We start from the raw sequence: 15,632 nt of genomic DNA, 5'->3' as shown, positions 1-15,632 counted from the left end.
GCTATAGCAGCGTGACTCAGGCCTGGCTCAGGGCCAGGGCCAGACCCAGAGAGACGCACCTCTCTACCCGCCAGGACCCAGTGTCTCACGCCCAGCCCGCTGCCCTCCTGTTCACGTTGGCGCCTCTGAGGATTCAGGAACCCGGCCCCTCAGCACCCCATCCCCAGCCCCACCACACACAGCCAGGAGATGGTTTTGTGGCAAAATATTTTATTGCTGCCATCCCCATGGTGGAGCACTGGGCGTTACGAGGGCTGGAGCCGGGTGTATCATAGCATCTTCTGAAACAGGGAGATGGCCTCATCGACCTTCCTGAGCTCTGCTTCTGTCTGCTGGAGCTGAGGGCGGAAAAGGGGGTGAGTGGTGAGACCCAGGGCCAAGAGAAGAGAACCCCAAAGGCCCACAGGAGCAGGGGGGTCAGGGGCTTCCCTGGTGGCTCAGTGGTTAAGAATCCGCCTGCCAATGCAGGGGACACGGGTTTGACCCCTGGTCCGGGAAGATCCCACACGGCGTGGAGCAACTAAGCCCGTGAGCCACAACTACTGAGCCCACGTGCCACAACTACTGAAGCCCGCGTGCCTAGAGCCCGAGCTCTGCAACAAGAGAAGCCACCGCAATGAGAAGGCCGCGCACCGCAACCAAGAGTAGCCCCCACTCGCGGCAACTAGAGAAAGCCCACGTGCAGCAACGAAGACCCAACGCAGCCAAAAATAAATAAATAAATTTATATATTAATAAACAAAGAGCAGAGGGGTCAGAGTTGGAAAGACGGGCGAGGACCACGGGCAGGGGGTAGTCTGGGGGACCTGTGTGCTTGGCTAGCCTGCTTCCCCCTAATTCCCCACCTCCCTGTTCTCTTCCACCATCACTGGTCTCCTGGGTCCTGTCTTTTCCCAGAGTGGTCCATTCCCAAAGACAAAGGGGCTTCAGGGCTCCTGTGTGCCACCCGGTGGCTCAGCCCCAGCCAATGACTGGGCAAGCAGAGCACAGTGGTTAGGAACAGAGGCTCTGAGGGGCCCTTCGCCTCCATCTGGAAAATGGTGTTGGTAATACCGCCCTGCCATGAGAGGGAGGGCTACTGGGACAATCACGTGAGACAAGCCTGCTCAGCCGCCAAGGCTCTGTAACTCCTAGCTTCCACTCATGTTTCTCTTTTTGTCCCTGTGGTTTACCCCACGGCTCCTCCCTGCAGGGGTCCCAGGTGATCTGCTAAGCTTCCTGACTGTATTGGGCCAGTCCCAATCCCAGCCCCGCGGCATGTGGATACCAAGTTCTGGGAAGCGGGTGGTGCACGAGGGGTCTGACTGGGAGGAAGGATGGATGGATGGTCTGCTTCCATCTTCAACTTGCTGTGTGACCCTGGGCTGTGCCCCTGCCTGGCTGTCCTTCATGTGTGAGAGGAGAGATTACGTGGTCCCACCTGCTCCTCCAGGGCTTGCCTGGGGCCCGGCAGAGCAGACGCAGGAGGGGGTTTGATGGGGTTTGATGGCGGAGGGAGTGATGGGGTGGGAAATGGGGAAGGAAACGCCCACCCACACCACACACCTTGGCCTCATCTGCCTCCTGGACTTTGAGGGGCACTTTGACGGTGTAGCCCGAGGCGGCGCGGCGTTCCCGCAGACGCTGGGCCTGCCGCTGCGCCTCATCGTGCTTGGCCTGCAGTTTGCCCAGCTCCCGGGCCGGGTCTACCAGCCCCTGCAGCTGCAGGTGGACAGAGCAGCGGTCAGAAGCCAGGGCCACAGCGCAGCCCTGGGGTGCAGAAGCCCCCAGCGCCAGGACAGCCACTATACCCGCGCTGGCCAGCGTCTGCACATAGCCCGACACTGCTGATGCCAGGGCGCCTGTGGCCTCATCAGCCACTTCCAGGAAACCTGCGTGGGAGGGAGAAAGGAGACGAGACGGCCACACTGGACATTGGTCCCAGAGTGGGCTGAGGGGACGGGGGACGCGGGGGCCTGAGGCTCACAGTCGGGCCGGATCCGGGTGAGGTTGTAGTCGGCACGCAGGGAGCGCACGGCTCGAGTGATGCTCAGGGCCAGCTCGAAGGCGGCTTCCGCCTCAGGGTCCTTCCAGGAGCACTGTGGGGTGGAGGAGGGGGTGAGGGAAGCTGGGGGCTGGCTCTGCAGCGCTACCCGGAGCCCCGCTCCAGGCCATACCCCGTACCTCCGAGGGCTCCGGGTAGGAGGTAACGCAGAGGCTAGGGGGAGCTTGTGGCGTCCGCCGGGGCAGCCTCTGGAACAGCTCCTCGGTCACAAAGGGCATGAAGGGCGAGAGCAGCCGCAGGCCGACGTCCAGGCAGGTGTAGAGGGTCTGGCGGGCGTGCTCGGCCGCCACCTGGTCCACCCCATTCAGCACAGGCTTCAGGCACTCCTAGGGGAGGGGGAGGCACAGGGCTCAGGGCTGGGAAGGCCTAGCTTCCAGCCCTCGTTGAACTGGTGAGGACTGGGAGGGGGACAGGCTGGCTCAGGTCTCAGGCCAACCCAGGGCTCTGTGCACCCCGGCCCCTCGGCTCCTCCTCACCAGGTAGACGTCACAGAGCTCATAGAGCCAGAAGCTGTACTGGGCGGTGGTGACAGCTGGGAAGTCGTAGGCCTGGAAACCTTGGTTGCTGAGCCTCACAGCTTCAGTCAGCCGGCTGCGGATCCAGCGGTCCACCAGGCTCTCACGGCCTCCAGGCTTGGGGGGAAGCACCATATCAGGCGGGGGGCCACCATATGCCCAGGGGCAGGGGAGCCAGAACCCCATGGGAACGGGAACCATGGGGAAATCTGCATTCCAGGAGCCTGATGGGTCCAAAGCAACCACCATGTGCCCAGCGCCCGGGGGAGAAGGGGCAGGCGCCCCTCCACCTTGAGGGAGGACCGCAGTGCCTGAGGCTCCTGATGACACCCTGTCCCGACATCCTTCTCTCCCCCCAGCTAGACAGAGGCTCCTTGGGGGCAGGAGCCAGGCTTCCTGACTCTGTGGCTACAATCCTGAAACAGCATGGGCCGTGCTTGATGGGAAGGAATGCAACCTGTGTGGGTGCTGCCCACCTCATGCCCACCAGGCCCTCACCTCAGAGGTGGGTGAGGGCACAAAATCCTTCCCAAGGCCACGGAGGGCAAACTTGGTGGCGTTCCAGAGCTTGTTGCAGAAATGGCGGTATCCCAATATCCGGTTCACATCCAGGTTGATGTCACGGCCTGGGTGGAGGTGAAGTGTGAGTCCACACCGTGCTCCCTCCCAGCTCACGCCCAGGGCAGAGAAGAGAGCTGTGCCTCAGGGAAGGAGGAAGGATGCAGCTGAGACAGGTTTGGGGAGCCGTACCCTGGGACGTGTAGGCGCACAGTCCAAACCGGAGAGCATCGGTGCCACACTCGGGGATCCCTGCCGGGAAATCCGCCTTCTGCGGGGGAGGAGTGAGCGTCCTGAGCCAGCCTCACCTGCCTTCTGCCCAAACTCCAGCCCCAGGCCCACCCTCTGTACCTGCCCTTCTTTAGCCTTTTCCACCTCGCTGGGGTCCAGGTTGCTGTTCAGTAACTGGTCGTGGAGGCCCTGAGGGTGAGGTGGGAGTAGTCAGGGGCCCGCGGCCACCACCCCACAGCCCTTCCCGGCCTGAGCCCGCGCCCAGCCCCACCTGCAGAGAGACTCCATGGATAACGTCCAGGGGGTCAATGACGTTGCCTAGAGACTTGCTCATCTTCCGGCCGTGGGCATCCCGCACGATGGCGTGGAGGTAGACCTGCGAGGCAGAGAAGGGAAGAGAAGGCCTGTGGGGATGTCTCCCCACCTAGACCCCAATGCCTGTCCCCCTACCCCTACCTCTGGTTTGCCCTCCTCTGAACCTCAGGCCCCTCGGTGTCCCTGCCAGCCCCTTCAGTGCCTTCGTGTGAATTAGAGGTGCTCCCTCCCCTAGGAAGCTGGGGTGCAGAATCACCTAGTAGAGCCCAGGCTGGCTTTGAGACCCACAAGCCTCCTTGGCCAGGCCCACCCGCAGCTGCCCAGGTGAGGGAGTGGACAGCGGGAGGGGTCTCAGCAGTCTCCACACCTCTCTGAAGGGCAGCCTGCCAGTGAGCTTCAGGCCAAGCATGACCATCCTGGCCACCCAGAAGAAAAGGATATCATGGCCCGTCTCCAGCAGCGTCCCCGGGTAGAACACACTCAGATCTTCTGACTGAGGGCAGAGCAGGGCGTGAGTGATGGGGAGCCAAGCACCCACCCCCAAGACTCCCACCCCACCCTGCGCTGGCCCCGGGAATGTACCTGGTTGGGCCAGCCCAGGATGGAGAAGGGGAAGAGGCCAGAGGAGAACCAGGTGTCCAGTACGTCTTCATCTGAGGGGGGCCAGAGGTCAGACGGGGTAGAGGTGAGGATCAGCCCCCCTCTGCCCCCACCCCAAGGCCCTGCCTTGCCTTGCTGGAGACTGATCTTGTCAGGGGACACTCCAAACTCCTCGGCTGCCTTCTCCAGAGCCTCAGCCTTGGTGCGCCCGCTCACCCAGTACCGCCCATCAGGGTCCTGCCACAGGTGGAGTGAGTATCCAAGGGGGCACCTCTGCCTGTCCCCCCACCAAGATCCAATGAACCCAGAGCCCCCTCAAGACGTGCCAGTACCCAGCCCTGGCCCGGTTCTCACCTCCCCTGGGGGTACAGCTGGGTCACTGACAGTGACGAAGTAGGCTGGGATGCGATGGCCCCACCACAGCTGCCGGGAGATGCACCAGTCCCTGCAAGTGGCAGGGGGAGGAGAGGGAATCAAGGAAGGGCAGGAGGTGCCCTGGCCTCTGCCCCGCTCGGCCCCTCGCCCAGTCGCCCTCCCCACATCGAGGGGCCTGACGCACCTGATGTTGTCCATCCAGGCATGCCACGTCCGTTGATGGGCCTCGGGCAGGATGCGGAGGTCGCCCCGTGTCACAGCAGCGCTGGCGGCCTGGGCCATTTCCCCACAGCGCACGTACCACTGCGGCCGCAGGAGAGGCTCCACCACGTCCTTGGAGCGGCTGCAGGTACATGTGGGTGGGGAGGCTGGGTGGCGAGCACCCCGAGAAACCCGTCCCCTCCCCCCTCCCCCGGCCTCCACCCTCACTTGCAAAGTGGCACCACCATGGGGTTGTCCTCAATGCCACGGAACAGTCCCCGCTCCTTCAGCGCCGCCAGCACTGCCTTTCTGGCCTCAAACCTGGGCAGGCCCTGGATGGGAGACAGGCTCTGTCACGGCCGTGCCAGGTACCCCGCCGTCTCCTGAGCCAGCCACCACGCCCCAGGCAGTCTCACCAGGAAAGGTGGGGGCACGTTGACAAGGGCCCCTTGGGCGTCCATGATGCTGATGGCCTCCAGCCCGTGCCGCTGCCCGACCTCATAGTCATTCTGGTCGTGTGCAGGGGTGATCTTCACCGCGCCTGGGGTGTACGCGGGGGTGCCAGGGTCACGAGGGACTCACAAGAGTCTCTGCCCACACGCACCCCCCCTTCTGCCGACGGATGTGGCCCTCAGACCACCCGTCCCCCATCCCCCTCACACAGTCCCCTGAGAACCAGCCCAACTCCTGCCTGCTCAGGTGAAGCTTATTTTTTTCTTTGAAAGGGAAGACGGACAGCACGAGTGTGCCTCACGGCTCCTTCCTCTCCCCACAGACAGCCCTGTGCTCACCTGTGCCGAACTCCATGTCCACAAAATCATCGAAGACGATGGGAAGGCTCCGAGACACGAGTGGGTGGATCACGCTCTTCCCCTTCAGGTGCTGGGGACAGAGGGAGATGCTGAAAACGCAGATGGCTGGGCCCGCCTCCCTCCTACGCAGGGTCCTGACTTCCTAACACCCCAATTCCATCCACACGGCCAGAAAACCACCAGCAGATGAGTTTCTGATCCAATTTCTCTCATCAGCCGGGGGGCTCAGCGCCCATCGCCCCCACGTAGCGTGGGGGCCGCTTCAGCCAGCATTCATCCCCCAACTGCGGGCAGCACACCACCACACCTGGTATCTGGGGTCTTTGGGGTGCACGGCTACGGCCACGTCTCCCAGCATTGTCTCAATCCGAGTTGTTGCCACCAGCACCTCCTCGTCGCTGTCTGGGGTGACAGGAGGCCTTGTGGGCTCAGCGCTGGGCCCTTCCCACCCCCCAGCCAACCCAGTCCAGGACCCTGGTGCCCCTGGTTCCTACCTGAGCCTTGGACCTTGTAAGCAAAGGAGACGAGGACCCCAAACTCCACCTTCTCCTTGTAGCCAGGCACAGAGAGCAGGGTGCGGCCTGTCAACTCCTTCTTATCCACCTGTGAGGCGGAGATTAAGAAGAGTGGCCCAGGGGCTGGGGGTGGAGATGGGGAGAGCTGGGGGAGGGAAGGGGCACACCTCAATGTCTGAGATGGCAGAGTTGAGGGTGCAGGACCAGTTGACAAGGCGGGTACTACGGTAGATGACTCCTTCCTCATGGAGCTGGACAAAGGCCTCCGTCACGGCTGCTGACAGTTTCTAGGGGGGAACAGGGGGAGCCAGAGATGGGCCTCGGTGTCAAGGCAGCAGGGGCCAGTGAGACCCGGCCGGCCCAGAGCCCCACTGCCCGGCACACAGACCCCTTTAGGGGCTAGAGAAGTACTTTTCTTGAGGGGGAGAGGGCACTATGGGAACACAGATCGGCAACAGCCTGGTGATACTGTAGATGGCAAGGAAACCACTCAGCTAGGGACAGGTGCTAATGCAGAAAATCCTGGGAGTTCAGGCTCCAGGGGAGGGTGAGGCCCCACCATGTGCCACTGGAAGGAATTTGAGCTCCTAAGGTAGGTGACAGGTAACACAAAGGGCCATGACACAGGGTAGAAAGTGGCATTTGCAGCTGAGCCCTGGTGGTTTCCTACGAGTGGGCCACCTCCTGGGGGAGGGCCCTGGGCATATGCTCTCTTCCGTGGGGAGCTTCCTACTCCTACCCCAGCCCCGAGACCCGGCCCTACTCCTACTCACAGGATCCATGGTGAAACAGGCTCGATTCCAGTCCAAGGAGCTGCCAAGCTTCTTCAGCTGGTGGTAAATCCGGTCACCTTTCCTGGAAGTGGACAGAAAGGCCGGGATCAGCATTCAGGCCTGGGCTGGAAGGAGACACCAGGCAGCTAATGGGGCAGAATGTGGGGATCACTCATTCCTCTGAAATGGACATTGTCCCTGGGGCCAAATGACCCTCAGCCTCTGTGGGAGGGCCTGACCCTGCAGCCAGGGTTGCAGGTGACAGAGATCTTATCTGGACAGGGGACAGGGAGGCAGGGCTGGGATGTCTGCAGGGACACTGCACTCACTCCTCCTTCCACTTCCAGACCTCCCGCAGAAAGGCCTCTCGGCCCAGCTGGTGCCGACTCAGCCCCTGCTCGCGCCAGAGTTTCTTCTCCACTACCACCTGGGTGGCAATGCCCGCGTGGTCACAGCCAGGATTCCACAGGGTGGTCTCCCCGCGCATGCGGTGCCTGTGGGGGGAGAACGGAGGAGCGGAGGTGAGCGGGCCGTAGGGCTGCCCCAAAGGAGGAAGGGACTCCAGGCAGGCAGTCGGTGAACTTGAGAAAGAGAGGGGCGATGGGGCAGGACTCTCCCAACTCTAAAATCACTGTCAGGCAGAGATGTGTGAGGACAGCCAAGGCAATCTGGCAAAAGAAGGACAGAGAGGAGGCTCTCGCCCAGCTAGATATCAACACATGTGAGAAAGTTACGATTATTAAAAGAAGTTTTTACAGGAACTAGGAACAAAGTTATAGATTAAGGAAACAAAACAGTGACTGGAAACAGATTCAAGCATATTTAGTAGTTGCTAAACGTGGCATTTCATATCAGTGGAGAAAGGACAAACTATTCAATAAATTTGCTTGGGACACTAGCTAATTGGTCGGAAAAATCGCCCTACTTCCCCATAGCCACAAAAATAAACTTATTTACTTTAAAATAAATCTAAATTTAGTCTAATTTTAATTTAGTTAAAAAGAAAAACCCTCAACTTTAGAAAACAAAACTATGAGAAAAGCATTAGAAAATGGTATCGTTTCCAAAAATTAAAAAAAAGAAGAAAATAATAGGTGATCGTGTTTGTAACTTGGAGGCAGGAGAGATCTTCTTTAACAAGACAGTAAAGATTAAGTCAAAGAACACTGGTAAACTGACTAGGTTAAAACATAAAACCTCAGAACAATAAAATCTCTGAGTTGAAATTCAAGGACTAGACTATTTTGGAGAAAATGACTGGAAGCTAGTAATATTTCAGGGAATTAATCAGGGGATGAATTAGAGAAATAGAGATGGTAGTATCGTGAGTCTTCACCTACCATATTCTGGTACAAGTAAATGCAGTTTACTCTTTTTTCTTTTTTTTTTGCGGTACGCGGGCCTCTCACTGTTGTGGCCTCTCCCATTCAGAGCATAGGTTCCGGATGCGCAGGCTCAGTGGCCATGGCTCATGGGCCCAACTGCTTCACGGCATGTGGGATCTTCCCGGACCGGGTCACGAACCCACGTCCCCTGCATCGGCAGGCGGACTCTCAACCACTGTGCCACCAGGGAAGCCCCCGCAGTTTACTCTTAATCAAGCTCTGTGCTGATGTGGCCCATAAAGCATTGAACTGTAATGAACTTTTTGGTGACCTTTGAGAAGTACATTTTAAAGTAGGGGAGAGGACCAAATTAATGTCAGCTATTATTATTGTTATTAGAAAGTGATACATGTTTATGGGACTTCCCTGGTGGCGCAGTGGTTAAGAATCTGCCTGCCAATGCAGCAGACACGGGTTCGAGCCCTGGTCTGGGAAGATCCCACATGCCGCGGAGAAACTAAGCCCGTGCGTTGCAACTGCTGAGCCCGCGTGCCACAACTACTGAAGCCCACGTGCCTAGAGCCCGTGCTCCACAAGAGAAGCCACTGCAATGAGGAGCCTGCGCAGCACGACAAAGAGTAGCCCCCAACTGCTGCAACTAGAGAAAGCCCACGTGCAGCAACGAAGACCCTACACAGCCAAAAATTAATTAATTAATTAATTTAAAAAATTGATACATGTTTAAAAAAGAGTAGGCGAGAGAAAATTACTATAGAAATACAGTAATACTGTATTCATACATTATTTTCAATGACTCATCAAACTGCATTATATCCATTACTCTATCAGTCTGTTTACCCCCACTGGGTTTAGATCTCCTTGGGGACAGGACTGTAGCAACTCCATTCTCTTACAGATCACAGACATTCTTATATGCTGTAACGGATATGAACATTTTCTCACCTTTTCAAGATGTTGTTAAACAATACTATTAAAGAAATCAAGCATGAGGGAGGAAGATAAAAATATTATTTCACTAAAAGTGTCTCTTGGGGAGCATATAAATTCGGCCAAAAAAAAAATCAATAAAATGTCATGGACATTTGTAGAAAAACACCCTATTCTCTGCTAGAAGAAAAAGGAAAAAACATAGGTAGTCACTTTTATTTCATTTTTATGTCTTACTGGTGGAGATACTTATGGCTGTTATTTCACGTTATCTGTGATTCTAAAACATTGACATGAATCTATTCCAGTTAAGTAATGGGAGTTTCTAATACTTGATTTAAACCATGCTCATCAGAAAAAAAAGTTGCTACCTTAAGTGTTCTGTAAGAAGTGTTAAACCTTTCCTCACGTAAATAATCTGGCTGTTATATGTTATATGTATTTAACACAACTCTGTTTTTCCAACTCTTAATTCCTTGCAAAATGCTAAGTCTGATGTATCCCAGTGCCCTGAGCAGAGCTGGCACATAGTTATGTCCTGTAAATATTTTTGACCAAATTAATTGAGTTTAGTAGGACACTAGAAAAACTTCTCAAAATTTAAAATATAATAAATAAACCCTAGTTTCAATAGATAAAATGCTGTTTTAAAATACTTTTTAAAAGAAAGTCATCACCTGAAATATTAGCCTTTGTGGTTGTTAACTAGTCAAAATATTAACAGTGGGGGAAAAAAATCAAGTGCTAGAATAGGAGAAAATGTTTATAACATATATAACAACAACAAAAAAAATCAATAGCCAAAATGTATACAGACTCTATAAAGAATCTTCTAACGAACGAAACAATTAAAAAAGTAAACAAACAAACAAAGAACAATAGAAAGATGGGCAAACAATAGGTTCAGACAATACATATAAAGAGAAACCTGACTGGCCAGGATACATGAAGAGACACATCCTCACTAGTAATCAGCAGTAACAGAAATAACCATTTTTCCCCCATCAGATTGGCAAAACAAAGACAGATAATGTCCAGGGTTGGCAGGGGCACACCTCACATGCAACTCATGGAGTATAAACTGGTAAAGCTGTTTTGGAGGGCAACTTGCCAGCTTCTATTTGTACTCAATAAAGGCATGCCCCTTGGACACAGAGATTTCACTTCTTGGTATCTATGCCAGAGATATGCTTCCACAGGAGCTTGAGAAAGCATGTATAAGAAATGTGCCTTCCAGCAGTTTTCAACAGAGAAAAATTAGGAACCATTAATAAAAAAGTGACACGGGCTTCCCTGGTGGCGCAGTGGTTGAGAGTCCACCTCCTGATGCAGGGGACGCGTGTTCATGACCCGGTCTGGGAAGATCCCACATGCTGCGGAGCGGCTGGGCCCGTGAGCCATGGCCGCTGAGCCTGCGTGTCCGGAGCCTGTGCTCCGCAACGGGAGAGGTCACAACAGTGAGAAGCCCGCATACCGCCAAAAAAAAAAAAAAAAAAAAAAAAAAAAAAAAGTGACACCATTATGCAAAGCCACACTAAGGAGCAATGAAGGAGAATGAAGTCAGTCCGCATATAAGGACGAGGAAAAATCTCTACGATAAACTGTTAAGGGTAAGAAACAAGTTGTAAAATAACAAGTTTGGTGTGATCCCTTTACAGAAAAGAAAAACCCATTTCCCTAAAGGAAAACTACACATTTCTATGGGTACATGTACATGTAAGCAAATAGGAAAGGTCTGGAAAGATACACATCCAAGTGATAACAATGATGTGTGCTAATTCTTAGCAGGGAGTAAATCTGGAGGAGGGAGGTCAAGGAAACTTGAAGTTTTAAATTTCTTACAAGAATATATTCACATATTTCTTGCTAAATTCAAAATAATGTTATTTTTAGTGGCAAGAGAAGAGTCTGCGAGTGGAAGTGCTGGTTACTTCTTGACCAGGAGAGGACGCTAAGTCATCAGGTGGGAGTGACCCAGAGAGAAGTGTAGCACCACCAGGGGGCAGAGCTGAGGGCCCCAGTCGGCAAAGAGAAGGGAACCACAGGAGTGTGGAGCCAGAGAAGGCAGAGGGAACCAGTTGGAGGGGAGGACGGGAGCTCACCATCGGGTCAGGGAGTCCTGGATGGCGTTGGTGAGCGCGTGGCCCAGGTGCAGAGAGCCTGTCACGTTGGGGGGTGGAATGCACATCATGAAGATGCCCCGAGGATTTGGTGCTGACACACTGGAACGCTGACGGGGAGGAAGGATGGGTACTTATTACTAAGGCCTCATGTCACCTCTTCTGGTCCGCTCCCAGGCAATGTATCCTTCAGCCCTGTCCTTCCCCGCCCCCATCCCCTCCAGGCCTGGGCAGCAGTGCCCACTCACCCCATACTCGGGCTTGAAGAAGCCCTGCTGCTCCCACCAAGGGTACCAGGCAGCCTCCACGTACTGAGGGCTGTAGGAGTCAGGCATGGTGCCACTGACATCTGAGGGGGAGGAAGGGAAGGGTCAGAGCCGAGGCTGGGAGCAGCTGGGAAGGGGACAAGGGGCCAGCAGAGGAGGACCTGGGACTCTGCAAATCCTCACTAAGCAAAGTAGTGGGAGCAAGGACAGAGCAAAAGGGGTAAAAAGAGAAGAGACCAGGAGGGTAGAGGTGAAGAGTGGAGGTCTCTCTTCCCCCTCCTAGTACCTTTCTTTTCTCCAGGTGGGGTTGGGAGGTCATAGGTAATGACCCCAGGATCCCGTTTCTCCCTCTTCTCTGGTTTTGGTTTCTTCTGCTTGGGAGAGAAAGGACATAGGTCCAGATATCAGCCGCTCACCATGGCACCAACCCTCCATCCAGCTCCACCAGCCTCTCACCTCCCCAGGGGGTGGCTGCTGCTGTTGGACCTTCTGCTTCTGTTGGAATTTCTCTAGCTTCTCCCGTTTCTTTGCCTCTTTCTTGAGTTGAGCAGCTGTCTTTGGGGGTGCAGGAACCTCAGAGCCTGGAAAGAGGCACAGAAATGCAGACCTGCGGGAGACCCTCTGTGAAGAGTGCCGTTACGTCTCAGGTGGCCTACTTCAGCTGCCCAAAGGCTCCCCCATGCTGACCTCCCACCTACCCCCGCCCAGCTCCTGTCCCAGTGATTCTGCTATTCCTAAGAGACAAAAGAAAGTGAGCTGCGTGAAAGGCCCCAGAGGAACCCCTTCGCTCCCACCCTCCATCCTTCCTCACCTGGCTGTTGGGAGAGAGGCCTGGCCCCTGAATACACAGCCACCTCTCCCAGCACGGCCCGGAATTCTGGCTGCTGGACACATGTGATAAACCAGCGAGTCACATTACCCCAAATCCGGCGGGCAGAGGGGTCCAGGACCTGGGGTGGGGAAAAGAAATGAACTGTCCTGAGTCACCCTATAGTGAGGTCTGAGGGAACCTGCCCTCATTCTTCTCCAAGCCCCAATGACTCACGTAACGGAAAGGCAGCAGCAAAGCTGTGACAGCCGCCAGGTCAGCCAGAGTGGGGGCCTCTCCAGCCAAGTAGGTGTGCAGCCGAAGCCACTCTTCCAAGGGGCTCAGGGCCCTGTCCAGGGCCGCCAGTGCAGCCTAACAGGAAGGCAAAGGGGTATGAGATAAGGCTCGGCCCACCTCAATCCCCACCCCCATTCAATGCATTTGGCCTCCTTCCATTCCCACAAATCACCAGTTCCTTCTTCACTGAAATGATCATAATAAAAATACTTACCATTCATTCAATAAATTCCTACTGAACACTTTTTTTTTTTTTGGCCATACCACGTAGCATGCGGGATCTTAGTTCCCCAAAGAGGGCTCGAACCTGCGCCCCAGGCAGTGGAAGCATGGAGTCTTAACCACTGGACTGCCTACTAAACGCTTATATGTCAGATACAATATACTAAGCACAGGAAGTTAAAGATTACATGAGGCAACACAGTCACTGCTTCAACAAATATTTTTTTAAGTATTACTGCATGCCAGGCCTTCTCTAATGAATGAGGAGACAATATGAGCACACGGAGCCCCTGACCTGTTGGCATTTACCTTCTGGGGCGGGGACAGTAAATGTGCAAATATATAATGTATTACCCTGTTTTCCTCCTAAGTGCTATGAAGAAAAATAAATGAAGCTGAGGGGGAGAGAGAATCCCAATGAGAGGGGGCCTCTATTTAGATAGGGTAGTCAGGATATGAGGGAGCAAACCAGGATCTAAGTCATATACTCATTTCATTCATTCATTCATTCAAAAAATACTAAATATCCACCATGTGCTCAATACTCTGCAAGGAGGTGGTGGTGTAAGGGCAGTAAGGCACAGCTCCACTCAAGAAGAATTTAGTTATAATCTGGTGTGATTCTCTCTCCTTTCTCCTACTTCCCTTCTTCATTTCATTTCTCCTCCATCTTCTCCCAGCAACTGTCATCTCTCCAGGCCTGACTGCCTCTCCTCATCTCTCCTTCACCCAATCTTTTCCTACAATTCACAGTAACCTCTAACTAACCTCATCAGTTTCAGATTCATCAAACTCTTACTCTGAGACTTTAAAACACCTGGCACTAGATTATGTGCTCTGCACACATCTTTTCACCTTCTCAACATGTTCTCAATTTTCGTTTTCACAGACATAGGAAGACCAAGGTTCAGAGAGTTTAAGAAAACTGCCCAAGGTTACCATATCAGGTGGCAATCTGGAATACGATCAATCTTTTTCTACGTCTGACATGCTGACTTCCTGGCTCACCATCCATTCCAAGTCTTGCTTCCTTCTTCTAAATTTCCCCTTTCCCCTCTGCGCTTCTTCTCACCTGGGGGTCCTGGCCAGAGCTTCGGAGTCCCAAGGCTGGCAGCGTTGCCCCACAGGCAGCTGGTATCAGCTCCGTGTCAGCGTAACTGACCCACTGTTGGACGAGGACGGCTGCCCGACTACCTCCAGGGCCCCCCAGGCCTGCTGGCCACAGCAGCTGGGCCACAGCAGTGGCCCCCCACACCCAGAGCCCACCGGGCCCCTGTTCCAGGGCGGGCAGGCGGGGTGGCGGAAAGGGAGTCCTGCTGGTCGGGGGCGGCTGGAGACAGATGCGGGGGTGGGCTCCTCCCCATCCAGGACCCTCCCCATGCTCCCCGTAGCGAGCAGCTATAAGGGCTCGGAGGCTGGGGAAGGCATCGGGGTGAGAAGAGACGTAGAGAACGGACATGGTTATGCAGGAGGTCCGAACGAGGTGCAAAAACCCTAAGGAGAAAGAAAGACAGGGTAAGAACGAGGGACCCAGGAATCTGACTGGACTTCAAGAGCCGAGGACCCAGCTCTCGGAGTGGCAATGACAGTGGGGAACTTCCCGTGACCGCGGGCCCTCGGGGAGTGTGGGAAGCTCGTAGGAGCCCCTCAGCGGCCGGCAGGACGCGGGTTCGGGCTGTATGTACGTACTGGAGGGAGGTGGTCACACTGAGCCTGGTATCCACCTCATAGCCAGGCGCCGGCCGAAGCTGGACTGGTCTGGCGGCTGGAGCCGGGGAGTCCAGCGGGCGTGGACGGCGGGCAGTTGTCCGGGCGACCCTAGCTCCCTGCGACAGCAGCCCGGGCCGTCGGCGCCCACGTGTGACTGGAAGCGTTTCCGGGCCCGCGGGTCCTGGCGGGGGCAGCCGTGCCCCGCCCGAGTGTGCGGGCGCTGCCCTTCCCGACCCTGGCCCGGGTACCGCGCCGCCCGCCGCAGACCGCGCTCCGGAGGAACAGCGAGGGGCGCAGGCACGGGCGCGGGGGCGGTGTGGCGACGCGCCCGAGAACCGCGCTCCCGTCAGGCGCCGCCGCGGGCACCCCGCGCGGGTCCTCGGCCGGGCGGGAGGGCGCTGCCGAGCGGGCAGCTGGGGAAGCGGCGGGGAGGGTGCTCCCTGACGCGGACGCGGATCCACTTGGGGAAGGTCCCTGGTGTCCAGGTCCTCCCTGGTCCTCATTTCCTCCTATGTGGGAAGAGGGAGTCACGCTGGATGGCCTCTAAAGTCCCTTCATGCTGAGAAATCATATCTGTAGCGGCAACTCTTGTTTGCTAAACGAGTGAGTTAATTCCCAGTCACAACTCTCCACAGTATTTTGTCACTTGTACTTATTTATCTGCAATAGATATTGGGAAAGAGTGTACTGGTTTGGCTGGGCTGAGGAAGAAATCCAGCAGCATTAAACGCATTTTGGTGTCTCATTAGCTTTCATGGTAATAGGACAGCAAGCACTCATAGGTACAGTATAAGCAAAAAGCTGCGATAGGTAGGCCATTTAGGTAGGGGAATGTTCAGGAAACACGTGTAGTCTAATTGAGGTAATGATATGGTTTATACCAAGGAGAGTAGCAGCAGATAATGCTGGGATGGATTGGATTCTTGGCTGGGGTAATGAGAGTAACAGGGCTTGGATGAATTTAGCACCCCTTTCCCATTCTCCAGCCCCCTTCCCA

General features: G+C 55.2%; 1 protein-coding gene across 4 annotated transcripts; it reads right to left on the bottom strand.

Moving 5' to 3' along the window:
• Positions 1-193: 193 nt before the first annotated feature.
• VARS1 (valyl-tRNA synthetase 1) lies at positions 194-14,917 on the bottom strand. Of its 4 annotated transcripts, XR_014295537.1 has the most exons (31): positions 14,615-14,916; positions 13,998-14,419; positions 12,644-12,778; positions 12,410-12,548; positions 12,055-12,179; positions 11,885-11,972; positions 11,581-11,681; positions 11,315-11,442; positions 7,269-7,433; positions 6,940-7,021; positions 6,334-6,453; positions 6,146-6,254; positions 5,959-6,053; positions 5,631-5,721; positions 5,256-5,380; positions 5,068-5,171; positions 4,823-4,981; positions 4,618-4,708; positions 4,395-4,500; positions 4,246-4,316; positions 4,031-4,156; positions 3,620-3,724; positions 3,469-3,537; positions 3,310-3,388; positions 3,058-3,185; positions 2,521-2,676; positions 2,164-2,370; positions 1,967-2,078; positions 1,791-1,871; positions 1,546-1,701; positions 194-338 (listed from the first exon to the last, which is right to left on the bottom strand). XR_014295537.1 is itself a non-coding variant. In XM_082638841.1 (30 exons), the coding sequence occupies exons 2-30, from the start codon at positions 14,382-14,384 to the stop codon at positions 270-272; spliced, it is 3,798 nt and encodes a 1,265-aa protein (XP_082494967.1). In that variant the 5' UTR covers positions 14,385-14,419; positions 14,615-14,917; the 3' UTR covers positions 194-269. The 4 variants fall into 4 exon arrangements, 3 of the variants coding, with proteins under 3 accessions (XP_082494967.1, XP_082494968.1, XP_082494969.1); XM_082638841.1 differs by having other exon boundaries at positions 1,546-1,871; positions 14,615-14,917; XM_082638842.1 differs by having other exon boundaries at positions 1,546-1,871; positions 11,885-11,969.
• Positions 14,918-15,632: the final 715 nt, after the last annotated feature.

This window comes from Mesoplodon mirus, assembly GCF_964341445.2.
Source record: "Mesoplodon mirus genome assembly, chromosome: 12".
NCBI classification, from domain to species: Eukaryota; Metazoa; Chordata; class Mammalia; order Artiodactyla; family Ziphiidae; genus Mesoplodon; species Mesoplodon mirus.
The sequence above is the reverse complement of the archived record's forward strand: the minus strand, read 5'-3'. Positions and strand labels throughout refer to the sequence as shown.